The sequence below is a fragment of the Pongo pygmaeus genome, chromosome 15, assembly GCF_028885625.2.
Source record: "Pongo pygmaeus isolate AG05252 chromosome 15, NHGRI_mPonPyg2-v2.0_pri, whole genome shotgun sequence".
Classification (NCBI taxonomy): domain Eukaryota; kingdom Metazoa; phylum Chordata; class Mammalia; order Primates; family Hominidae; genus Pongo; species Pongo pygmaeus.
Genome location: NC_072388.2, coordinates 73,807,284 through 73,834,373, shown reverse-complemented (window position 1 = coordinate 73,834,373; position 27,090 = coordinate 73,807,284). Strand labels below are relative to the sequence as shown.

At 44.9% G+C, this 27,090-nt stretch overlaps 1 protein-coding gene across 2 annotated transcripts; it reads right to left on the bottom strand.

Moving 5' to 3' along the window:
- Window positions 1-622: 622 nt before the first annotated feature.
- Window positions 623-22,357, bottom strand: DLST (dihydrolipoamide S-succinyltransferase). 2 transcript variants are annotated; one of them, XM_054448459.2, is made up of 15 exons: window positions 22,237-22,357; window positions 21,627-21,660; window positions 18,624-18,672; window positions 15,121-15,173; window positions 14,920-14,994; window positions 14,315-14,370; window positions 13,109-13,220; window positions 11,407-11,559; window positions 10,969-11,045; window positions 9,988-10,085; window positions 5,882-6,012; window positions 4,377-4,450; window positions 3,993-4,076; window positions 3,132-3,299; window positions 623-2,171 (listed from the first exon to the last, which is right to left on the bottom strand). In XM_054448459.2, the coding sequence occupies exons 1-15, from the start codon at window positions 22,297-22,299 to the stop codon at window positions 2,037-2,039; spliced, it is 1,362 nt and encodes a 453-aa protein (XP_054304434.1). In that variant the 5' UTR covers window positions 22,300-22,357; the 3' UTR covers window positions 623-2,036. The 2 variants fall into 2 exon arrangements, with proteins under 2 accessions (XP_054304434.1, XP_054304437.1); XM_054448462.2 differs by lacking the exon at window positions 18,624-18,672 and having other exon boundaries at window positions 22,237-22,337.
- Window positions 22,358-27,090: the final 4,733 nt, after the last annotated feature.

Genomic DNA, 27,090 nt, shown 5'->3' with positions numbered 1-27,090 from the left:
TAAGTCTGATGAGAAGCATTTACAATCTATTTTCTCTGAAGCCTGCTGGCTGGAGGCTTCATCTGCATAAAACCTTGGTCTCCACAACCCCTTATTGTAACCCAGACATTCCTTTCTATTGATTGCAGGTCTTTAGATAATAACTTTCAACCAACTGCCAATCAGAAAATCTTTGATTCTGCCTATGACAACATCCCCAGGCCTTGAGCTGTCCTGCTTCTCCAGACCAAACCACTGTACATCTTACATGTACTGACTGGTATCTTACGTCTCCCTAAAACGTATTAAATGTATAAAACTAAGTTGTAGCCAGACCACCCTGGACACAAGTTCTCAGGATCTCCTAAAAGTTGTATCACAGGCCATCAGTCACTCACATTTGGCTCAGAATAAATCTCTTCAAATATTTTACAGAGGTTGACTCTTTTTGGCAATTTTCCTGGCTGGCAGTCAGGGTTCTACCTTCTGTCAAATTATGACAGTGTTAACTTCCACATAAGTGATTTCTGATTTCACAAGATAAGCAACAGGACCTTGAGTGGCTTTCAATAATTTCAGTGCAACAGTGCTGGGAACTTGTACCACCTCAGTAGCCAAAAGGAACACAGATACAGGAACCCTGTTTGAGAACATCTGCCCTTTAATTTGCATTTAAAATCAGTTTCTTTAAATACTTTAGTTACAAGTTCTGAATAGTGAAGACAGAGTAGTAGATGCTGCAGGCACTCAGTATTGGCTCCCACCCCTTCCCCCCTCCCCCACCCCCAGGCCTCACTTCTTGGCTCAAGATACAAAAGCGCATTCTCTACTGGCCCTGGTGTCAAACGTCAGCAGCCTCAGGCCTGGATGCAGTTGGATACAAAGCCATGAATCCCAGTGGCTCCAAGGAATTCCAATGATTGTGCCCAGATCCACCGGCAACACACCTTAGAAATGACCTCATCCATTTCACCACTATGTACTAACACCCTCAGGGTGGTTTCCTACCCCAGTCCACGTCCTCCAGATCTGTGTCCTGCAGAGGAAGAGACAAGGCCCCGCTATAACGCAGGAAGGAACAAAAACTGCCTCCTCAGCCCAGGTGCTTACAGCAACTTAACTGAAAAGCTCAAGGCAATCTGAGTCAGTCTAGAGGAGACCTCCCTTCCCTAGTCTCTACCAGGCTCTGGCCCTTCCTCAGGACCACACTCGGTCCCACTGCCATGATGTGCTAGAATCTGCTCTAAGAACAAGGTGCTAGAATGAGGCCCAGCAATCAGCAAAGAGTTTGGAAAGGGTTGCTACAGCCCCAGCTGTGTGAGATTGTGCCAAGACGAGTCTTCTTGGTGTCAGCCTATGATGGAGAGCGTTTAGGGCAGGCCTGGGCTCTCCTTCTATGATGATTACAACGCGTGACCTCAGGGGACCTCTGCCCTCTCCTCCCACTCACACACCCAGATCCCCTGGCCTGTGCTTCCTGGAAGAGGTAGAAGAGGCATCTTGAAGTCAATGACAACGGAGAATGAAGGTGCCATTGAAGAAGCAAAGCAGCACCTCTTTGCCTGTGTTCAATCCCTCCACACAAGTGGAATCAAGGGAGAATGTGCACAACCAGGACAGAGGCTGCTCTGAGCTTGGGAGGCACAGCATCCTCCTAGAAGTCTCTGTAGAACAAACTTTCAAAAGATAGGAACTTAATCACATGGTCCCCAGGGGTTTCTCTATAGTATACCAGCACTAGGGAGAAGCAAAATCATCTTTGCAGAGAGCTGATGGAAGAAAGGCAGGAATATGAATGAGCATCCATTAAGGCTCTCTCTCTCAAGCCTAAGGAATTAAGATATTCGAGGGTATGAGACAGGTAGAGAGAGGGAGAGCCTGGCAGGAACACCAAGAAAAGACCTGTGACTGCTGGTTACATAGTGCTCTGCTTCTGTGCTTGAGGCCAACAGCATGTGCCTGCCTGTCACCAGGCTAACCTGGGACCCATGAGGGGACAGGGAGAAGACTGGTTTTCAGTTCCTGCATGATCAACTTGTAGGGTGTGTGGGTTCCTCCTAAAGATCCAGGAGGAGGACTCTGGGATCCTCTACCGCTGCCTTGATTTTGCGGAGGAAAGTCACAGCCTCTCTGCCATCAATCAGCCGGTGATCATAGGTCAATGCCACGTACATCATGGGCCGCACCTCTACCTACAGAGAGGAAAGGTAAATAGGTTTGTCTCCAGCAAGCCACAGCCAGCCTTGCTGAAGGAGATTTAGCACAGCCCATAGGAAAGTTCCTAATTCCAGAGCCTTTCCTATTGATGTTGCCTCTGCATATTTACAGTATTTTCAAAGACCAGGCCTTACCCTCAGTGCAAAGCTTCCCCACTCAGAAACAAAATTTGCCAAGAAAACTGTCTTCTCACAACTGCCTTTTATTTTTTAAAAACATACTCTGGCCTCAAACGCATCTGCTGCCTACAAGGAAAGTTTTCCCTTCAGTTCTGGCTGCCTGTACTTGCTTCTCTCTGGGGTCAGAATTAAAAAAAAAAAAAAAATTAAGCTGGGGTCTACAAATTCTGGAATTGTACGTGTAGTTGGGTGTATGGGCATTTTCCAGGAAGATCTACGGATTGTGGTTTCACACAGGAGTCAGTAACCCAAAAGGATTCTAAACACAGGAGTTCCCAGAAAGCTTTTTGATACCAACGTATCTTCTAAGGGCCAGCTCAAGCCCCTTTTAATACTTAATTCTCTGAACTCCCGGGAAATTTACAAGCTTTATCATACAACTTGGCAGCTCATAGACTGACATGCATAATTGTCATCTGTTTCCCAGGGGCAAGGGACCACGTCTCCAACTATATCCCCCACTCCACAGAAGCAAACAAGCCTTCTCAGCTCAGTGGTTCTCAAACTTGAATATGCATCAGGATTATCTGCACTTCTTCTTTAAGTCTGGGATGGGGTCTAAGAATATGCATCTCTAATAAGGTCCCAGATGATGCTGATCCAGACCACAATTTGATAATCAGTGCCTTGGCTATTAGAAACTAAGAAATGGAACTCAGGCCTGAAATTATAGTTAATGTTTTACAATTAGCATTTAGTTGGATTTCCCTTTCATCAAGACCTAGCCACTAGGACCTTAGAAGTGACGGTTCGTACCTTGCCTCCTATAGCCACTGGCCTGTCAAAGATGCCATGCATCCCCAGGATGGCAGACTGAGGGGGGTTGATAATGGGTGTTCCAAAGAGCGAGCCAAAAACGCCTCCATTGCTAATGGTGAAGGTACCACCATCCATATCTTCAATGGCAAGTTCATTCTTTCGGGCCTAAAAACAGATTTCATAATTGAAATATTAAGCCAACCCAGCTTCCTTCACCTAAAGTCAGTCCATAATCCCAGCACTTTGGGAGGCTGAGGCAGGAGGACTGCTTGAGGCCAGGAGTTCAAGGCCAACCTGGGCAACATAGCGAGACCCCCATCTCTATAAAAAACTTAAGAATTAGCCAGGCATGGTGGTGCACACCTGTAGTCCCAGCTACTCGGGAGGCTGAGGCAGGAGAATTGCTTGAGCCCAGGAGCGCAAGGCTGCAGTAAGCTACGACTCTACCACTCTACTCCAGCCTGGGCAACACAGCGAGACCCTGCCTCTAAAAACAAAAAAGCAAAGGAAGTCCAGAAAGCTTGTATCGAGATCGATGGCACAAGCGCTAGCTTCCGTGTGACAGCTGTTCGGCTGAGGTGTCTATGACCAGTGCTCCACCAGAGAAAAGGCACAATTTCATACAGTTGAAGACTTCAAAGATGATCTTTTCTAGCAGGTCTCATCTGATGAGATTTCAGTTACCAGAGCATGGTAAACTCCACCAGATATATATAATACTTAGCTCTCATGGGCCACTGCTTTTCTCAGGGGCTATGCACTTGACTCTCCATGAGCACGGCTTGCTGGTGAGCCCAGCCTTCCGAAGGCTCTCTTCCCTCGCCTGCTCAGCAGCTTGTATACATCTTTCTACTTTACCTTCTCTCCTAGTTCAGTGATGGTCCGTTCAATATCTGCATAATTCATAGCTTCCACATTCCTGATGACTGGAACCACCAGACCCTGAAGGGGGTGAAGAGCTGTTTTCAGTTGCAAATTAATAGTACCTTTTATAGTTAACAACTCCCTTGATTCAACCAGTGGTATCCCCTCCCTAGAATACCTTCATTACTCAATGTGATTAACAGAAAGTCTTAAGATAAAAGAATGTGGCATGGTTTAAAAGAAAAAAAAAAAGGTTACTTTTACTAACTCCCTTCTAAAAATACAGAATTAAAGAAATGATTTCTCTTGTGTGATCTCCTTCACACAGATAAGGTGAGAGTCTAAGACCAACATTCCCCACCTCCTGCCCCAACATACCCGTGGGGTGGCCACTGCAACACTGATGTCAATATAATCCCTATACACCACCTCTTTGGTTGTATCGTCAATCACTATGAGAGAGAAAATACATGTTACATACAACTCCCCAGGAAGGCCAAGACTAATGAGGTAATATGTGCATTAACAGAGTAAAAATCTGCAGAGCTTGATACAGTGTGGGCTGACCAACCACCATGAACACCATTGCATTATGCATGACAGCTGGCATTCCACTTACTCCCATCCCAACCAAGTGTAGTATCTCCCAAGTCCCTGACTGAGCCTGGGCATAGGAGCATCCATTTCTCTGGCAGCCCTAAGAAGGGCTCAACACACTGGCTTACATAGGATAGGTATGCACTAAATTCTTGTTAAGTAGCTCTATTCAAGCCCTCCTTTAGCAGAGAATGACTAGGGTTAACAAATGTTCCAAAAAAGGGCAAATTAGCAAAGGAAAAGGGATATAGAGATACTACCCATTCTCTGCTTCCAACTCTCAACAGAGGAAGAGGGGCGATCCAAGAGTAAGCGGGGTGATCTGGCTTTGAAATACGCTACCTCAAGAGATGGCAAACCAGCATCTGAAAATGTACACCTAGCACTAATGGGAAAATAAAGGCTTGGGAATCATTTCCGCAAAAAGTCCATGTTGTATTGTTAGATAAGACATCCAGAGGAAGCATGTAACGTGAAAAAGAGGCCACGAGAACTTTTGAGAGCTGCCTACATGTGTGGGCAAGCAGAAGGGGGCCACTGAAAAAGATGGAGAGAGCCAGTCAGGGAGGCATGAGAAGAATGGGAAAAACAAGAAGAGATATACATTTGGGCAAAACAAAGATGGCCTTCTACCTCCCTAGAGCACCACTCAACGGGAGGGACTGGGGCTTCTACTTCTAGACCTTTAGGGCCCCTGACACTGCTGAGGATGGCAAAAGTATCACTGCCCCCTCTCCAATCTCCCAAGGAACAGGGAAGTGTGTCAACAGGAAAACAAAGTGCTTGTTAGGTCAATACTACAATGACGTAGGTAAGTAAAAAGGAAAGAAAATAAGCACCAGGTCCATGAGAGGCCAAGCCGAAGCTCCCAGTGAGGCCTATCGACCTAAGATCGAAGGTCAGCCAGGAGCCTACACGAAGTGTGGAAGTCAGGCCCCAAGATAACAGGGCCTGTGGAGCTGGGGGAGGGGAGGAAGCCAGAACACACGCTTCCACCTTGACAGGAGACAGCCTGGAGAGCTGGGCTATCCCAGAACTGCCTGCTGCCTGAGCAGCTGCCAAGCTGTACACTGGGAAGAGAAACTGTTCTGCCCAGCTGGTGGGTAGAAAGTAATCATGATGCTGCTTCAGGAAGGTGAACCAAGAAATCCCTGGGGAAGATACTGATATTTCTATAGGTAGCAAATAAAAAGCCTTGGTCTGTTGATCCTCTGCATGTGGGAGCAGGTCTGTGCTCATACACCTACCTCCCAGGACCTCTCCAATTCTGGCCACAAGCAACTCACCTGCATTTACAACAGGCTGTTCCTGCAAGGCAAAGGCTGAGGCCTTCACAAATGCCGACATGAAGCCTAGTTTGAGGTTATGTTTCTTCAAAAAAGCCTCTTTGTGCCGAGCCCTCATCTCCTGTATGTTACTGTGAAAACATTACAAAACAAACTGACCACAAAGCCTGCATTTTGACTTTCACACAGGTTTCTCACTCCATATACACAGTTAGGTGAGAGCTTTTCCCTCCCTTTGGACCATTACCTTAGTTCAAGTTTTGAAATAGTCTACCTGAGGTTAACACAGTAACTCTGTTCTTTATATTTACAAAGAAATATAAAGGAATCAGGCCCAATCTGTCTTTAAGGTGGGTTGAGCTCTTTACAGGGCTCCTTCATGGTCTAGAAGTCACAGATATCAGTGACACATCATATGAACAAGAGATCACACAGCACACCAACATCCTCGCCCTGAATAACTGAGCTATCCATCCTGAAAAAAATTTTTTTAAAGTATAAACAAAATCTACAAAATAAGCAATATTCTTTTTATTTCTTGTTAGAATACAAAAAAAAAAACCCCACCAAATCTGAGTATAACTCCCGTGTGATATTCCTCCTATCTCTTGATTAGTGGAGACTAAAATAAACACCTCATGGGTACATGAGGCTCCATATGGGAAAAAGCAGTCATGACTATGCAGGGAAGGGTATAACCCAGTGTTCTTTCAGGCTCACAGAAAGTCATATTCATTCTTCATCTTTCCAGAGTTAGCAGTTCCATCCACTTATTCTTTCAAACAGGTACTAACACCTACTACATGTGAGGGTCAGGGCCAGGTACCAAGATACAAAGCTAATTAAGACACAGTTCTTGCCCTTAAGATTAGTTTAGTGGCTGTGATTTCCTTGGTATTTAGAAAAGTGGCCACTTGTGGTTTAGGCTGGTCCCCTTCAGATTAAGCAGCAAGTCTTCTGAAAAGCCTTTACAACATGAACAGCCTTTATTCTTTTGGGACTGGTTTTTTTCAATGACACATTGCAGAGTTAGTGGGAAATGGCTTTCCCATCACTTTGCTGCAGAAATCTCAGTATTTATCGGAATGCAGTAATGCAGTTCTACAATGAAAATTGAATTTAACTTTATCTCAGGGCCAAATGCTCAGTTCTCCCTTTCTCCCTCTAATGGCCTAATTCGACATTAGCATGAAAGGTAAGATGTGGTACAATTTTAACAGCCCCCTTCAGATCTTTTGTTTTTGAAAAAGGAAGTTTTTCCAAGGGGGACTGATTGGGTTTAAAATTGGGTTTAAAATGCTTGTTTTCCTGATTCTAACCTTATTTAGTGCTAGGATTACCACACTAAAGACATTACTGGTTCCCAAGACACAAGAGCTGCAGAAGAGAGAAAGAGATGTGATAAACATCTCTGCTCTCAAACCTGCCCAAATGTTATTGTCTGGTCATTAAGTAGTTTCTATTTCAGAGCTCTGCCCTTGGAGGCAAAGGCTGGGACAATAGAGGAAGGGAGAAGGTCTCAGAAAGGTCCCTTATGGGTTAGCTGATCAGGAAAAGACCCAAAGGGCACTCGATCTAAACCAAATTAGGCTGCAGCAAGACCGCAGGCCATTGTTAAGTGACACCTTGATTAGCTGCTGAAAGGAGATCCAGCTATTACGCTTACTTTCCAATCAAAGCTGTTGGGCCAACTGCATCTTTCAGGGCCACAAATATTTACATGTTTCGTCTTAAGAAATTGGGTAGAATTTCAAAGTCCAATTCAATTTGTGTACAATTTGGCCCTAATGCACTGAAACATAAGCTGCAGCCTTTGTGATTCATTAGTCAAGGTCCTTCCCCTACATCCTATGAACAAGAGAGAAATCTTTGGCTTGAATGTCATCCAGTCTCTTCAGAAAGTTTCCCAACAGCATGGATGACATCTAGTAAAACAGGTCACAGAGCCCTACCCTGAACAATGCCACAGCACACTATCAAGAAAACACTCCCTTCTCCCTATTTTTCAAACCCTTTCCAAAGAAAAGCAAATTTCTCTAATGAAAAGTAGATTCGCAGACTAAACCCTCAGGACAAAAAGAAACAAAGAGATGACCTGAGACTTGATTTGCTTCCTGAATTAAATATAAACTCATACTCTGGCATTCAAAACATTCTGAAGTAAGGATCCAACCTTCTTTACCATTCTTTGCTATACAAAATCCTCACAACAGAAATGATTTTTGACAATTTCTCAAATGTGTCTTCTACTTGCCCATCTCATGGTCTATACTGTTAACATCGTCTGGAATGACCTTTCTCCACAAGGCTGACAAAATGCTAGTCATTCTTGAAGACCTGTTTAAAAATTCTTTTTTGGCCAGGCATGGTGGCTCATGCCTGTAATCCCAGTGGGAGACCAAAGCAGGAGAATGGGTTGACCGTAGAAGTTCAGGAGACCAGCCTGGGCAACACAGCGAGACCTTGTCTCTACAAAAACTAAAAAAATTGGCCAAGCCTGGTGGCACACGCCTGTGTTCCTAGTAGTCCCAGCCATTTGGGAGGCTGAGGCAGGAGGATCACTTGAGCCTCCCAAGTAGCTGAGACTATAGGTCCACGCCACCATACATAACTTTTTTTTTTGAGACACAGTCTCACTCTGTTGCCCAGGCTGGAGTGCAGTGGTGCGATATCAGCCACTGCAACCTCCTCCTGGGTTCAAGCAATTCTTGTGCCTCAGCCTTCCGAGTAGCTGGGATTACAGGCATGCGCCACCATGCCTGGGTAATTTTTGTATTTTTAGTAGAGGCAGAGTTTCACCACGTTGGCCAGGCTGGTCTCGAACTCCTGGCCTCATGTGATCCACCCACCTCAGCCTCCCAAAGTGTTGTAATTACAAGCGCAAGCCACCGCACCCAGCCCTCACTTGGCTAATTTTTAAATTTTATGTAGAGACAGTCTTGCTATGTTGCCCAGGCTGGTTTCCAACTCCTAAGCTCAAGTGATCCTCCTTCCTCACCCTCCCAAAGCTCTGGGATTATAGGCACGAGCCATGGTGCCCAGCCTATATCCCCACTGAATTCCACAGCACAGTACTCCGTATACAGTATGCACTCAAAACATGTTTGTCAAATTTCTCTTCCTGACAGTACTTGAACACATCGAAACCTTGAAGAAAACAGGTAAGTCAACAATTAGCTCACTACAGAAATGGGCATACACACACCTAATGAATTAATACCTTTGGTTAACATTCTAAGGTTCTTTAAAAACACAACTTGTTTTCCATTTCGCTATCAAAGCTGGGTAAAATGAAAGACAAGCCCAGCCTATCTTTGCCTTTTCATCTACTCGATTCTGAATCACTTAGGAAAATATGTAAGTGATGGGCTCAAACGATCCTCCCATCTCAGCCCCCCAAGTAGCTGGGGCTACAGGTGTGCACCACCACACCTGGCTAATTTTTGTATTTTTTGTAGAGGTGGAGTTTCGCCTTGTTACCCAGCTGGTCTTGAACTTCTGGACTCAAGCAATCCGCCTGCCTCGGCCTCCCAAAGTGCCAGGATTACAGGTGTGAGCTGCTACACCTAGCCAAGGCTAAGGTTAAGGTCATGGAGGAGGCAGGCATAGTATCAGGAAAGCCAATTAGAGAAGAAGCCAGTGGGTCACTCTGTGAAAGTTAACAATAAACAGGCCAGGCGCGGTGGCTCACCCCTGTAATCCCAGCACTTTGGGAGGCAGAGGCAGGCAGATCATGAGGTCAGGAGATTGAGACCATCCTGGCTAACACGGGGAAACCCCGTCTCTACTAAAAAAATACAAAAAACTAGCCAGGCGTGGTGGGGGGCGCCTGTAGTCCCAGCTACTCGGAGGCTGAGGCAGGAGAATGGCGTGAACCCGGAAGGCGGAGCTTGCAGTGAGCCGAGATCACGCCACTGCACTCCAGCCTGGGAGACAGCAAGACTCCATCTCAAAAAACAAAAACAAACAAACAAAAAACAATAAACAAACAAATACCTCTTCCCTGACAAGTCAGTTTTAGAATCTGCACTAGATAAGGACTGGGGCAAGTTCGTGTTCTCTAACAAAAAAGGGCCTAGGGGATTAAAAGGGACTAGAGACACTACCTCATGTCAATCTCATTAAAAGTTGTCAGCATTGCACATGTATTCTGGGCCTCCTTCAGACGTTGAGCAATGCGCTGCCGCATCCTGTTCATTTTCTCCTGAAAGTGAGAGTGGAACAAGCATTGACAATCTGATCTCTCTGGGTCAAGCATTCCCCGTGTAGTCAGAAAGAACACGGCTTGCCACGAGTAGATGGCCAAGGACTACAGTATCTGAGTACAAGAGCTCCAGGCTTCCCTTTCCTGTGGTGGCCCTTTCTCCTCCAAGCAAACACATGCAAACACAAAACTACTCACTCAGATGTGCCTGAGGCTTGACCAAGAATGAAGGCTCAGAAACAGTGATTTAAAAACCAAAACCCATTTATGAAAGAATGTAGTGTAGTGTAGTCTAGCCAACATAAGAATCATAAGAAAAAGGGCACTTTCTATTGATAAAGACTTGCATGAGAATAGCTATTTGTGGAACAGAACCTCATGAGCAACAAACTTTCCAGGCTATCATATTTTTAGGAAGTATTCTCAGGCAGAGGAACCACAATCCTGACCATACTTCCTTGAGGTTTTATGTTTGCACCTGACAGCTATTGCTACTGAGTATTATCCCTTAGCTACAGCTAAGTATCCCGGAAGTATAGGAATAGAGCTCACTAAACCACCTCTCTGAAGTGTGTGACATCGTGGGAGGAAGGGGGTGAGTTACTAAGCTACCATCCCCTACAAATATTTAACTTACCCAAGGCTTTCACTGGTAGCATAATATAATAGGAAAACCACTGAACGAGTGTTCAGAAGACCTCAGGTTCTAATCCTATCATTTGATGGTTATGTGACTATGAAGAAGTTATATCCTAAACTCCCTTTGTCAAGGTTGAGGGAATGAGCTGCCAGCCATTCAAAGGTAGGCACCACCACACCCATACTCCACTAATCTCGACACTGCCCCCTGCCTCTTTCCTGGAAGTGGTCCTCAGAGGCTTACCCGATGTTCTGAACGCAGACCTTTGCCAGCTCCTGGCTCAGCTAGTGGAGGAGCAGTAGTGGGTTTTACTGCAGACACTGAAAATGAAAAGAGGATAAAGCTGCATCAGACAAAGAAAGAAACATCTACTGAGTTTGTGCCAGTGCTTTCATATGTACTGTGACTTAATCTTCAAGATATTCTGAGGTATATTAGTATCACTCCAACTTCACAGATGAACAATCTGTTCAGATAAATTAAGTGACTAGCCTAAAGACACACAGCTAGTAACAGAAAGCTGAGATGCACAGCAGGCCTTTGGATACAAAGTCTAGAATTCTTTCTACAAAGCAGCCAACCTGGCCTGTTCAGAACCATCATCAGTCTAGAGTTTACCCTGTGAGGGAACATATTAGACGAGATGTTCTCCCACATGACATGTGGGAGTTGGAAGCCTACCAGGTTTGCCAGAAGGAGGTTGTGAGGGCGAGGGCACCAGTGGCATCTGAGTGGGTATGGGTGCTGCAGGGGGAGGAACTGCCGCTGCTGTAGGTTCTGCTTTTGGGGCTGCAGCAGCAGGAGCTTCAGCCGGCTTGGCCTTAGCAGGAGCAGCTGAAAAACAAGAAAAGTATATGCCACTGGCACTGTCTGAAATGAGAAGCAACCAAGCAAAATTTAGTGGCAAAAACTCTAGCTCCAATCAAGTAACAAATGTCTACTGGGTATCAGTAATATGCAAAGCACTATAAGGCACACACACAATGACATAAGGCACTATTCTCTAGTCCTCAGGGTCCCTAAATGTCCATCAGATAACTGGCTCAATTTATAGCTCCCTTCCCAATTTCACAGGTTTCTACTGAATAAATTCAGCAAGTACTTTCAAAGCACCTTTCAAGCCCAAGAAAATGTAAACTTCCAAGGGGAAAAAAAAAAAAACACCTAGGCAATTTAAAATATTGAAATGCATACATAAACATAATATATTTCTAATTACTGATACTCTCCATCCTCTATTTTAACATTACATATGCAAGAATACTATTAAAAAACAGGCTGGGCACAGTTGCTCATGCCTGTAATCCCAGGATTACAGGCCAAGGGATTACTCTCCTTGGGAGGCCAAGGCGGGCGGATCACAAGATCAACAGATCAAAACCATCCTGGCCAACATGGTGAAACCCCGTCCCTACTAAAAATACAAAAATTAGCTGGGCGTGGTGGCATGCACCCGTAGTCCCAGGTACTCGGCAGGCTGAGGCAGGAGAATCACTTGAACTCTGGAGGCGGAGGTTGTAGTGAATCAAGATCAGGCCACTGCACTCCAGCCTGGCGACAGAGTGAAACTCCGTCTCAAAAAATAAAATAGTCATCGAGGGTTGACTTAGGTTTAAGAAAGCGCTTCATCCAGGATGACTCATAAATCACTGAGGTGGCCAAGTAATAATCTCACAACTTTAAATGAAATGTTTGTTTCTGTTTTTCACCCATCTGGACATTATATCCAGGGTTAGTGCTCAGACAAACTTCTGCAACAGGAGGACTATCCTTATTTCCCAGCCTTCTACCATACATGTTTTCTACTCTGAGCTTCTGGTCTTGCCTGACTAACCTCAATCACGCGGTCTATCTGCCTTATTAGTGTAACAATGAAAAAGAAATAGACTTTTGTGACTCGTTGGTCTACGGGTACGATTCTCGCTTAGGAAAAAGAAATAGACTTTTTAGTGGTTATAAAATTTAACTAAGAGTCAGATAAAGTTATTAATCTCTAATCCTATCAGGTCCAGTACAAATTCGTTTCTCATTTCTTCCCAAAAGAAATACCAACCCTTCCTAAAGATATGAGAGAATAGATGTGAAAAGAAACAACACTGAATTCCCCATAAAAGACAATGAGCATTTCCTTTGAGCATTATGTCAGTGCTCAAAAAGTTTTGAAGCATTTCAGAGTATAAGGTTTATTTTTTAAAAAATAAACTTTTCTTTTAGAATTTGACATTTAAAGTTCACACTATATATAAATTTACCCCTTATTCCCTCAACTAAGGGCAGCTGGAATGACAGAGTCTTTGACATATCGGGGAATTAGCATATTATGCTCAGTCCCAATCCCAAGAGGGAACACTGGAGACCTTGACCACCAGGAGAACTTCTTTACCACCAGTTTTCCTGAGTGTGAAAAGTGGAGTGCCTCCTTCGACTTTTCCCCCATCAGGTACCAAAAGAGCTTCAATCACGCCATTTGCTGGTGATGGAACCTGCACAGATGTCTGGAAGAGGAAGACAGATGGAGGAAGTCCAAATGTTTATCCAGCATTAGAAAATTAGCTGTATAGAATCTCCAATGAAGCCGGGCACGGTGGCTCATGCCTGTAGTCCCAGCACACTGGGAGGCCAAGGCAGGCGGATCACTTGAGGTCAGGAGTTCAAGACCAGCCTGGCCAACATGGTGAAACCCCATCTCTACTAAAAACTACAAAAATGTAATCCCAGCTACTTCGGAGGCTGAGGTACGAGAATCGCTTGAACCTGGCAGGTGGAGCCGATATTGCGCCATTGCACTCCAGCCTGGGTGATAGAGCGAAACGTTGTCTCAAAACAACAACAACAAATCTCCAGTGAGTCACAAGAGTTGCAACACAATATATAAGGCCCTGCACACAAATATCTTAAGGCCATAATTTCAGAGCAAGGGTGATAAGTCATCGCTATTGTCAAGATTCACTCTTTCTGTCCTTTCTCAGAAACATTCAGGCAATATTCAGTTAATAGGTTTCCAAGTGATACAGGAAAAACTGGAAACAGCTCATTTACCCTCCCCACCCCCTCACCACACACTACAAGACTAAAGCTACTAAATGAAGTACATAGTACACACACAGCAAACAATTTAAAGTTAAATGCAGGTCAGGCGCGGTGGCTCATGCCTGTAATCCCAACACTTTGGGAGGCCAAGGCAGGCAGATCACCTGAGGTCAGGAGTTTGAGACCAGCCTGGCGAAACCCTGTCTATCTGTCTATACAAAAAATACAAAAATTAGCCGGGCGTGGTGGCATGCGCCTGTAAGCCCAGCTACTAGGGAGGCTGAGGCAGGAGAATCGCTTGAACCCAGGAGGTGGAGGTTGCAGTGAGCTGAGATCAGGCCATTGCACTCCAGCCTGGGCAACAGAGCAAGTCTCAAAAAAAAAAAAAAAAAGTTAAATGTAAAAAGTTTTTTTTTAATTGAATGAATCCAATAATTTTACAACTGAAGTTAGAGCTAGTTAAAAATTATCTCTAAACAATGGTTAAGTCCCTGTTTCTTTCATTAGGTTAACTAAGGGAAGCCCATGAAAAACTGGTACGAATATAAGATAAGCCTACCTTGTCAGTTTCAATCTCACAAACCACTTCATCTTCTGCAACTGTGTCTCCAACAGCTGAAAAGACAATCAAAGGCTACAAGGCTACCTGTTAGCCGGGAGCCTCCAGTAGCCACAAAACCCATTTTGGCAGGTATGTTACAAGAACCCTTTCCTACAGGGCCAGTGCAAAGTACATATGTAAAGAAAACGGCAGAGCTATAAATTCTACAACTATCCTGGGGGGAGGGGAGAATTTTAGATAGCACTTAAACTTAAGAAGTGAGAGGAGCCAGGCGCAGTGGCTCACACAGTGGCTCAGGCCTGTAATCCCAACACTTTGTGGTAGGCTGAGGTGGGCAGATCACCTAAGGTCAGGAGTTTGAGACCAGCCTGACCAACATGGTGAAACCCCATCTCTACTAAAAATACAAAAAACTTAGCCAGGCATGGTGGTGGGCACCTGTAATCCCAGCTATTCGGGAGGCTGAGGCAGGAGAATCACTTGAACCTGGGAGGCAGAGGCTGCAGTGAGCCGAGATCATACCACTGCACTCCAGGCTGGGAACAGAGCGAGACTCTGTCTCAAAAAAAAAAAAAAAAAAAAAAGAGGAAACTAAATCTTACCTTTCTCCCACCTGACATCTCCCTCTGTGACGGATTCTGCAAACGCTGGGGTTTTGACTGTAACCAAGTCATCCTCTAGGAAAAATAAAAAAAGAAAATCACAAGTAGTTCATTTTTCCTTTTTAATATTTTTCTTTAATTAAACTCAATCAATTGTTGTTCTTCCCATAAAATTCCATTCCCAAGAAGGCAGGTACTTACTGCATACAGCTGTAGTTCTGAAAAAGCGAACACTGAAGACACTGTTGTTAATGCTACAAAAGAAACACACGTTAACTCCTTTAGCAGGCGAACCACTCACATTTTAGTCTAGTTAATGCCCCATGGGTCACCTTCCCCTTAAACAGTGACTCTTGACCAGGGGTGTCCATCAGTGTCACTTGGGGAGGAACTTTTTCAAAGTTCACTTGTCTGGGCCTCTCCCCCAGGGATTCTGACTCAGCAGGTCTGGAGTAGAGCCTAAAGACCCAGGTACCTTAAATGGTGAGCTCCCCAAGTATGCTCAGGCCCCTGTGTTGCAATGCAATGCCAGCTCTCACAAAACAGACTTACATTTGGTTCTTTAAAGAAAAAAATAAGCACCTTGGTCCTTTGCAGACCGAAAGGACTTAGCTTCTTGATTTGGTTTTCTGTTTTTTAAGAGTTAAGAGTCTTGCTCTGTCACCCAGGCTAGAGTGCAGTAGCATGATAATAGTTCACTGTAACCTCAAACTCCTGGACTTAAGGGATCCTCCCACCTCTGCCTCCCGAGTAGCTGGGACTACAGGCACATGCCACCCAGATAATTTTTTAAATTACTTTTTGTAGACTATGGATTTCATTGCCCAGACGGGTCTCCAAGATCCTGCCCAAAGTGCTGGGATTACAGGAGTGAGTCACCATGTCCAACCAGGTCTCTTTCTTAACTAAATCCAAGATAGATATATGGCCTGCCCAGGGTACAAGCCATTGTGCAAGGTATAATGGAATTTCTGCCCTCAAGATAACAGATTTAGATCAGATAAGGCAGCAAGATTAACAAGGTTAACTCGGAAGTAAAACAAGGTGTTATGCCAAAAAAAAAAAACACCCAAAAACAAAAAAACCACACACAAACCCCATATGGTATCTCCTACTCGGTTCTCTTGCTAGAACACAGCAGATCAATACATTCCGGACTCATTCAAAACGAACCTCAAAGACCAAGGCATTTACTGATATGGCCTTTACAGTAAATAATATAAGCTGGAGAATCAGCTCACCCTGTATGCACAAAGCCATTAACAGTGGTTACCTCTGAGGGGTGAGAGATGTAGACATATGTGGTATCTCTGGTTATGTGTTGCACACTTACACAATTTGGGAGAATGATTTGGATGGATGGAGACTTTCACTTTTTATACTTCAGGATTGTCTGAATATTCTACAACAAGCATTTTTATAATAGAAAAGTAAAAGAGATTTAAGTTGCCTTTAGGTATTTTTACTTTTATAATGTCAAAATAACTATAAGGTCTATGTATAACCAAGAAAAAATGAAGATATTTAAAAACTACAAGAATACAAATTGTTCTACATATAGTTTGTAACCTTGTAAAGTACATGCCCACAGGCAAGAACTAACAGGTAACATGCAAGTGCAGAGGCTGCTCTGAAAGTCATCCGGGAACCCGGAGTGGTGGCCACCACTACCAAGAGGCATTCGCGGGGGGGGTGGCTAGAGGACAAGGATAAAAAAGTCTTCTCATAGACACCCTTTTTACTTTTTGAATTTTTAATCAGGTAAATATAATACTATTAGTAAAAACATAAAACCAAAAATTGTTTTACAATAAAAGATTTATTAAATAAAGTGGGTACCTTATTCACAAAAAAGGCACAACACACACAAAGATACTGGATTAGGGTGACATGATTGGGGTGATCCCACACAAAGTTTACTTTTTCTTCATTATTTACTTTCAAGTATTTAGTGCATTTATTGTAGATTCATGATTGCCCCAATTTTCATTTGATTGCAGATGAGTAATACATTTTGAATCTCTAAATAATTAGATGTTCACTACAGAATATTAGAAATAGCAAAAAGAATACTTACAATGGGATCATACCACACAGTAGAAAATGAAATTATTTTGTAACCTGCTTTTTCCCACTTTTCATAGTGTGAACAAGTGAACATGCTATAGTTTAGCCAATCCCTTGCTCTTTGCCATTTTGAGATAAATCTGATAATATTTATCTTATCAGATATTAAATCTGAGATAAATATACCAGTTCTTCAGTATAGATTCCTAGAGATGGAACTGCTAGATGAAAAGGAACACACAGGCCAGGCGGTGGCTCACGCTTGTAATCCCAGCACTTTGGGAGGCTGAGGCGGGCGGATCACCTGATGTCAGGAGTTTCAGAGATCAGCCTGGCCAACAAAATGAAATCCCGTCTCTACTAAAAATACAAAAATTAGCCAGGTGTGGTGGCATGCGCCTGTAATCCCAGCTACCCAGGAGGCTGAGGCAGGAGAATTGCTGGAACCCGAGAGGCAGAGGCTGCAGTGAGCCAAGATCGCGCCACTGCACTCCAGCCTGGGTGACAGAGCAAGACTCCGTCTCGAAAAAAAGAAAAAAAGAAAAGGTACACACACTTCAAAGACTTATGACTATCAAACTGTCCTCCAAAATAACACAGGGATTCATATTTCTAGTACTGAGTGCAACATTTACTCAATTTAAAAAAATCAGCCAGGCACCATAGCTCACGCCTGTATCCTCCACTTTGGGAGGCTAAGGCAAGTGGATGGATTGCTTGAGCCCAGGAGTTTGACACCAGCCCAAGTATCATGGCAAAACAACCCCATCTCTACAAAAAATACAAAAACCAATCGGGCATGGTGGCATGCGCCTGTAGTCTCAGCTACTCAGGAGGCTGAGGTGAAAGGATCTCTTGAGCCCAGGAGGCTGAGGATGCAGTGAGCCAAGATCAGGCTACTGCACTCCAGCCAAAGTGGCAGAGCAAGATCCTGTCTCAAAACAACAACAAAAACCCTCATTGTGATGTAGAGTAAGTAAGAAGCTCATCCGCTGACCTCTTCACTTTGAGGATTCTCCCTGTAGAGTAAGCAACCTGACAGCTGTTGAACAGGTTACTAGAGAGCATTCTCTTAGCACCACCACGAAAACACTTGGAATGCAAAGCAGCATTTAAGCAACATTCATACGCAGAAGTTAATCTGAAACACACATGGGTAGCCTTTCTCCAAACTCTGCATTATGCAATAACAGCATTCCCTCCAAACTAGTCAGTCCCAGGACTCAACCAGTTTTATGCTTTTACTGTTTTTAAAAATGAGTAACTATGCTACTGAGAGGATGCTCTCAATCTCCACAATAAATGTAACCTCAAGCCTTTCAGCTGCACTTACATCCAAATAGAATATCTAGGAGCACCCTTCTATATCCCATAAAAAGAGGATTCCAACTTAACTTTCATTATAATCCAAACACGTGGAGAGCGGGCACACTCCCAGTCCAACACCTGACATGGAGCTGATGCTCAAGGAACATCACATGGGAAAAGTGAACATTGAGGTTAGTCTAGGGACTCAACATAATCACCTCAACTTCTAGGTCTAGAGGCCAGTGAAGAAATCAGATGGTCAAATTTAGAACTTTATGTCTTAATAAATAACCTGTGGCCACATATCTGTACTCCCCAGTGATACTTACACAACCTTCCTGCTGTTAGGGTAACCTGGTCCCTGGCATAAGGAGACCCCTGCAAGAAACAAAATAACTCTTAACCAACAACTCTTATCTCACAAAGGATACATGCTGGGAATGGAAAAGGGGTCTGCTCACCCCCAACCCTGAGACAGAGCACGATCAACGGCAACGGATATAATCTTTATCATAGAATCCTGCTTCTCAAATTTTTCCAAAGTAGCCTTAGTGGCAGAGAGCAAATGGGTATGTGAGATTGAGTGGGTATGTGTTTGGCTGGGGAGGAAAGAGAAAAAATTTGATGGCACAGCCCAAAGTGATTATATAATCTCATCTACCTTAAAAAGTCAGAACTTTTCATTATTCCTGTATGTTTTCATAATAAAATGTCTCTACTCGCCAAGTCTTCAAATACAACTGAAGCTTGAGAAAGACACGGGATGGCTTATCCTGTGACTATACATAACCCAATTTGAGAAGCAAGGAGGATGTTTGGTCTGGGTTTGAAAAGATTGGGTTGGAAATCTTATCACCTGAATCCTAGTAGCAAAGACTTGGCTACTTTAGGCTCGGGGTCTCCAGCTTGTCCTAGAGCTGAGAAAATCATGTCCCCATCTTTCAGTTTGACTTCCCATCCCTTTCTGAAGTCTTCCACCCTGCTCACTCTCAACAAGGTGAGAGACCTTTTCTGCCCACCAGCTGTCCTTATCATAGTTAACTGCACTTCCCCAACTGATGACTAGTAACTACAGCTGCCTCTTCTGAATTCTTTCTTATGTCTTTTTTCTTTCAGATTAACAACTCTTTCTGAACCATGGGCTCAGGAGACACCAAATGAGAGCTAGCCCTCTCTTATGCCCACCTCCTCACAAGCATCCCAAGATAGGTAAGCCAGTCACCTCTATGTCCAGCAGCCAATGACTATGCAGTGCAAATTCTAAGCATAGTATGTTTTTGAACTAGAATAGCTGGCGGCTTACACTGATTTTGGGAACCTGGAGTCCAATTCAGAGTTCATCCTACAGCAAATTTCATGTGTACAGTGCTTTAGGGTTTATAAAAAGCTTTCCCATAATGACCTCATTTTGATTTTAGTCTCACAACTCTCTGAAGTGGAACGACCATCTGCCATTATTCCCATTTCATGTAAGTAGGACTTCTGGAGGTTAAGTGACTAGCCCAAGGTGAATCCCTGAGCCCAAATGCAAATCCCCAAGTGCAAGGCTCTTTGTATTGTCCTGCCCACCTATAAAGTGGAGAAAATGTTTACTGACATTGTTCAGGGTTCCCACTTGAAAAATATGTTGGTTATTGACAGTCCACTACAAGCTGACATTGTGCTAGGTGCCTTATGTTCTCATAACTCTTAGGATAAAGTCCACACTTTACACCATCCTGTACCGTCCAGCCCACTCTATCTTTCCTGCCAGACAGGCTTCTTCCCATGTCTATCACTGGTCAAGTCCTTTCCTGTCTGAAAACCTTTGCACAAGCAATGCCCTTTGCCTGGAATACATTTTCTTGGCTCTTTTATATTCAGGTCTCAGTTAAATGTCACTTCTTCAGGGAAGCCTTTACTGACATTCCCAACCTTCCCAAGCTGGTCTACATCATCCCACCCTCTCATCACACCCTTTATTCCTCTCTCGTAGTAACCACAATTTATGCCCTTGTCGGAGCATAAATATATATTTGCTCTCTCTCTCCAGCTAGCCCATAAAATCTCGAGGCTACAGTCCATTTGTACCCCTGTTACCTAGAACAGCGGCTGGCATATAGTAAGCACTCAATAAATGATCTGTTGAGTCCATGAGTAAATGAGAACATGGTGGGTTAAGAGTTCAGGCTGGGTCAGGTAGACCTGGCTTGATCAACAGCTGGGTGGGTGACCATGGCCAAGGCTTTTAAGCTCTCTTGTCTTGGGTTATGCATTTGTAAAATAGAGAAAATACTTCTTACTGTTTTGAGATGATTAAAAAATTCACAGAAAGCACTCATATAAATGCTTGGCACAAAGAAAGCCCACAACAAGGTCAACCCATTCAACAAATACTCAGGCTAGGCATACAACAGAAAAAAAGCTATGGATGACACTTTTTTCTTTTTAACTGCTAGGATAAAATCTAAACTCCTTCAGTCTCTATACCATCTTCTATCTCTTGCCACTCTCTCCCTTAACCAAAATACTCTGGCCAAATCACCTTTTTTCCAGTTCTTAAGTTCTGCCAACCTCTTTTCTTCCTCAGGGTCTTTGTGAATGCCATTCTCTTTCTCCTGGGCTTCACTGGGTTAGCTCCGTCACATTCTGCTAGCCATAACTTTTTTTTTTTTTTTTTTTGGAGATGGAGTCTCGCTCTGTCGCCCAGGCTGGAGTGCAGCGGCGCGATCTCGGCTCACCGCAAGCTCCGCCTCCCGGGTTCACGCCATTCTCCTGCCTCAGCCTCCCGAGGAGCTGGGACTACAGGCGCCCACCACTACGCCCGGCTAATTTTTTGTATTTTTTAGTAGAGATGGGGTTTCACCGTGTTAGCCAGGATGGTCTCGATCTCCTGACCTCGTGATCCGCCCGCCTCGGCCTCCCAGAGTGCTGGGATTACAGGCGTCAGCCACTGCGCCCGGCCATGCCCATAACTTTTAAGTCACCTCCTCAAAAAGGGCTCTTCTGTCCACCCTCGTTTCCTTCTCAGCAGTTACCAAAATTTGCCTTTGTTCGCTTGTTTAGCAATTGACACTATCCAACTAGCCTAGGAGCTCCATGAGGGCAAGAACGGTACACTTCTGTATCCACTCCTGTATCCCTAGTGTCTAGCACAGTGCCTAACACAGTAGAAACTCAACTACGAGCTAAATGAATAAACGATAGCTCGTGATTATGTAGCATTGTGTCTCACTACTCTCTGAACCGAACTGTCTTTAAATATTATGAGAAACACAGGCACCCCCGAGTTCCTCACATACTGCTCTGCCCAGGAGGAGAGCATTTTAGGTGACGGCAAGGGCAGAACTTACCAGGCAGGGAACGTCTCCCTAGAGGGCAGTTCCCCTGTTGAGAAAGAAGACATTATCGACGTCACCCAAGATGAAAAAAAAAAACCCAGCTTTTTCTTTTAAGTACACGCTCAAAGCTGTCCCAGTGGTGGTGACAGGTGAATCTCGTAACTCCGAAGGTAAATGCAACACACCATGCTGGCAGTCCCAATCAACACGCTGGGCCTGCCAAACTATCTCAACTTCCCAACGGGACTCATTAATACCCACTGATTATAACATAGCAAGAGAAGACGGGCGCCGAATCCCGCCTTAGGACTCCGCCGCGCCTCCTCCCTAACTCTGAGTCAAGTATCTGGACGGGCGCGGCTCCCCAGCTCCCGCGCGGAGGGTGGGGTACAGCAGGAAACGTTCCCCGCAGGCTGCCTGGAGAAGGCAGGGGGCCGCTGGGCTCCGCAAAACGGTCCCGAGGGCAACCACGGCCCCGGGCCGCCCAGCCCGCGCGGCCTCCGCGTCCCAGTGCCCTTGGTGCCCGGCCCGGCCGGCGCGCCGCGCCCCTGCCTTCCAGGTCGCCTGTCTGCCCGCCAACAGACTCCTCACCCGTCGGGGCCCCGGCTCGGCCAGACCGTACCTTCTGGAAGGCGGAGAGCGAGCGGCTGAACGCCCGGGATACACAGCGGGACCGGGACAGCATCACGGCGGCGGAGCCGAGGGCGGGCGGACACCGGATATAGGGCCCGGCAACAACCGGAAGTGGGGCGGGCCGCAGTACCCGCCGCCCGACGAGGGGTGTTCGGAGCGAACCACTGGCAGGGGGTGGGCGCACGGCGGCGCCCAGTAGCCCGGCTGCAGCACAGGAGTCTCGCTCTCTGGAGCAGGTAACCCTAAGGCGCTCTCGGGGCCCTCCGCATTGCCTGTCAGCCTGAGGTGGTTCTCCTGAAGGTGTATACGACTGTCCCGCCACCACATTGCCCCCGCGGTCAGGCCTTCCCCTACCCTTCCACAGAACTGGCTCTGAGCTTGGCGCCCTTCTCTCTTGGGACCCGAGGGCGCCGCGCCTTTCTGCCTCTGTACCTTGGGAAGAGAGCAAAAGGCGGGCACGGACATTGAACTGAAACCTTGGCAGACATGCATGCCTGATCTTACACTTGTGTGGCTTGGGGCAGATGACATTGCCCCCCACCCCCAGTATCAGGTCTCCTAACTATTTTTTTAAAAAAAAGGCACTTGTTACTTCCCTGTCTTCCTAACCCCGAGTCAAAGAAACAGAATCCCAGGAATTTCTAAAGGGCTCCCATTGCCTTTTTACGAGTCGGATATCTTCACCAACTACAGCCTTACTTCTCAACAGCTTCTGATCTCCCCCCAACGCAAATTCCAGCCAAACTAATTGTTCCTCATACATCTTGTGCATTTTGGAAGTTGTTCGTTTGTCACCCTATCCCTAGAATATAAACTCCCAGCTGTTTTTTTTTTAAGAAACCGGGTCATAGTTCACTGGAGCCTCGACACGCTGGGCTCAAGCAATTCCTCTGCCTCAGCTTCTGGAGTAGCTGGGACTACAGGTGCCACCATGCCAGGCTAACCTCCCCACTTTGAGTGTGCCATTCTTCCCGCTGACTTGAAGTGAAAGCACATAGCATCCCCTTCCCCTCTTTAAGTATTCAGGCCCCTTGAGTATTCACCTTTAAGGCTCACCTTCCTAATAAAATAGATGTTCTTTAAACCTCTGGCTGAATTATTAACACATAAATGTATGAATGAATGAATGAACCACTTGGTGCCTGTTCATGATGATTTCTTTATCTGAGGCATTTTGCCTGGCCCTCAGGACCTTTATTTTTTATTTTTCTAATTAATTTATGTTTTAATGTAAATTGAGACGGGGTCTCACTGTGTTGCCCAGGCTGGCCTCAAACTCCATCAGGACCTTTACGGTGCCTTCACTCACCTGAACCCTGAAAGCACTGCCACTGGAATTCTGGAAGGATGGGCCAAAGTCCTAACTAGAAATACAGAAAACAGCTCTGCCCTGCTGCTACCCAGAATTAACTCCTCAGTTGCTTTCACCTGAATTATTTGAAAAGCTCCCTAAGCAGTTCTAAGCCTCCACTCTCGCTTTCTCTAGCCCATCATCCTTTATATCTGTGTCAAAGATCCTTCTGAGCCTGGTGCGGTAGCTCACACCTGTAATCCCATCACTTTGGGAGGATGAGGTGGGTGGATCACTTGAGGTCAGGAGTTCAAGACCAGCCTGGCCAACATGGTGAAACCCTGTCTCTACTAAAAATACAAAAATTAGTTGGGTGTGGTAGCGAATGCCTGTAATCCCAGCTACTCAGGAGGCTGAGGCAAGAGAATTGCTTGAACCCAGGAGATGGAGGTTGCAGTGAGCCAAGATTGCACCACTGCACTCCAGCCTGGGCAACAGAGTGAGACTCCATCTCAAAAAAAAAAAAAAAGAAAGAAAAGAAAAAAAAGAAATCCTTCTGAAATGCAAACCTAATCCTGTCACTCCCCTGATTAAAGTCTTTCATTGTTTCTCCTGGTTGGATAAAGAAAGGGAGATAAAGTTTATCTCCCTTGTAGGATAAAGTACAAACTCCTCAACTTGACCAGGCACCTGATAATCAGGCCTCTGATTATGTTCTGATTCTCGCCCCACATTCTCACAGATTGTGAGCTTTAGTCAAACCACACTACTGGCCATAGCCTTGCTGAGCTATTTGCATGGGCTGTTTCCTCCTCCTATTTGCCTAGGGACTCCTAGTCATCCTTTAAATCTCCTTCTTAATCCCTTCCTAACCCCTCTGGCAGAGTTAACAGATACATTTTCTATGCTTCCAAAGCACTGTGTCTGGGTCTGTACATTGCATTTTATTGTAATGTCCTGTTTACCTGTCTGTCTCCCATGCTGCATAGAGCAGCAGGTGGAAAGAGACTACTCTCTATTTTCCTGAATTTTCCAAACACAACACCTGGGACACCAGAGTTCCTGGGACTCTGTAGGTACTCAATAAATATTTGTGGAATGACTAAATACTTCCATGTTTACAACATTGGTGGACACAGCTGAAGAATCCAAGAATGGTAGTCAGGGGCTATGGCAATTTCTTGCCAGTGTTGCTATTAATATTTTTCTTAGATAGCTACCCAGTCCTTTCACAGTCTTTTTTTTTTTTTTTTTTTTTTGAGATGGAGTCTCGCTCAGCTGCCCAGGCTGGAGTGCAGTGGCATGATCTCGTCTCGGCTCACTGCAACCTCTGCCACTCGGGTTCAAGTGATTCTCCTGCCCCAGCCTCCCGAGTAGCTGGGACCGCAGGTGCGTGCTACCATGCCCAGCTAATTTCTGTATTTTTAGTAGAGACAGGGTGTCAGACAGGGTGTCACTGTATTTTTAGTAGAGACAGGGTGTTGGCCAGGATGGTCTCGATATCTTGACCTCATAATCCGCCCGCCTCGGCCTCCCAAAGTGCTGGGATTACAGGCTTTCACAGTGTTTAACAATTTTCGAGATTCTTATAGAAGGTGTAGAGGCTTCAGGCTGGGCGCAGTGGCTCACGCCTGTAATCCCAGCATTTTAGGAGGCTTAGGCGGGCGGATCACGAGGTCAGGAGATCAAGAACATCCTGGCTAATACGGTGAAACCCCGTCTCTACTAAAAATACAAAAAATTAGCCGGGCATGGTGGCGGGTGCCTGTAGTCCCAGCTACTCGGGAGGCTGAGGCAGGAGAATGGTGTGAACCTGGGAGGTGGAGCTTGCAGTGAGCCGAGATCGTGTCACTGCACTCCAGCCTGGGTGACAGAGCTAGACTCCGTCTCAAAAAAAAAAAAAAAAAAAAGATGTAGAGGCTTCAAGGCTTCAAGCCTGGTTATAATGTGGCAAAGCACTTCTGGAGTTTTAGTGATCACCCAAGTTAATCTTAGATATTACAGTCTTAAGACACCACACACACACACACACACACACACACACACACACACACACACACTCGAGCATGGTTTCATACAAAATCCCATTCAGAGGGTAAAAGTTTAAATTGATTTCCTCGAGATTCACATATGAGCTTCCACGGACTCCAAGCTGCAACCCAATAAGCTAGTGCACTCCTTCATTTAGAGCTTCCCAAGACACAGCACCATCTACTGGGGCAAGAGTTTATGAATATAAATTGTGGCAGGGCTCAAAAGAGTTTTTTTTTTTTTTTTTTGAGTGGAGTCTCACTCTGTCGCCAGGCAGGAGTGCAGTGGCACGATCTTGGCTCACTGCAACCTCTGCCTTTTGGGTTCAAGCGATTCTCCTGCCTCAGCCTCATGAGTAGCTGGGACTACAGGCGCCCACCACCAAGCCTGGCTAATTTCTGTATTTTTAATAGAGACAGGGTTTCACCATGTCGACCAGGATGGTCTCGATCTCTTGACCTAGTGATCCCTCCACCTTGGCCTCCCAAAGTGTTGGGCCTACAGGCGTGATCCACTGCACCCGGCCCAAAAGATAATTTTTAAAAACATTTTCATTATAAAATACGTATTAAGAAGGATATAAAAATCTATATGTTCAGTTTAAAAGAAAAATAATAAAAGGAATTCCCATACTTGCTGCCCAGCTGAAGGAATGGAAAAGTTCCCTGTGGTCTCCTCCATCATCACACCCAGTTAGCCACTACTATACTGAATTACATATTAACCATCCCCTTGTTTTCATTATAGCTTCAATATGCTTATGTTCTAAACTATACACATTTTTGCCTGTGTTTTTAAATTAAGAAAAAGATGTCTCCAGCAGTGGCCTGATATAGAAAAAAATAAAAAATGAAAATGAAAGATGTATTTACTTTCAAATTAAATAAGAAAAAAGGTGTGTTTTTAGAAAGGATTAAGTAGCTCATTTACCTCAAATCCCCTGATTTTCTTATGTGTGTTCTGAACCATACATTCACATCCTTGCCTATGTATTTATGAATATTATTGGCCAGCTAGTAGATAGGGCTATAGCCTATGCTTCCATCTTTGGACTCCTTAAAATAGGGACTATGCCCTATATTCACTCTGTGTTACCTATGATACCTAGATTCCATCTGTCTGTCTCTTCATTCAGTTGTAATTCAAAATAATGGACCGATGAATACACAATGAAAATCTAGACATGTTTTTGTGTGGGTATTTTTTTTTTTTGGTCTATTTTTTAACTTAGTAGAAATGGAATCACAGTGCCTGTATCATTCTGTAACTTACTTCTTTTTTTTTTTTTTTGAGACGGAGTCTTGCTCTGTTGCCCAGGCTGGAGTGCAGTGGTGTGATCTCGGCTCACTGCAAGCTCTGCCTCCCAGGTTCATGCCATTGTCCTGCCTCAGCCTCCCAAGTAGCTGGGACTACAGGTGCCAGCCACCATGCCTGGCTAATTTTTTGTGTTTTTTAGTAGAGACGGGGTTTCACAGTGTTAGACAGGATGGTCTCAATCTCTTGACCTCGTGATCTGCCCGC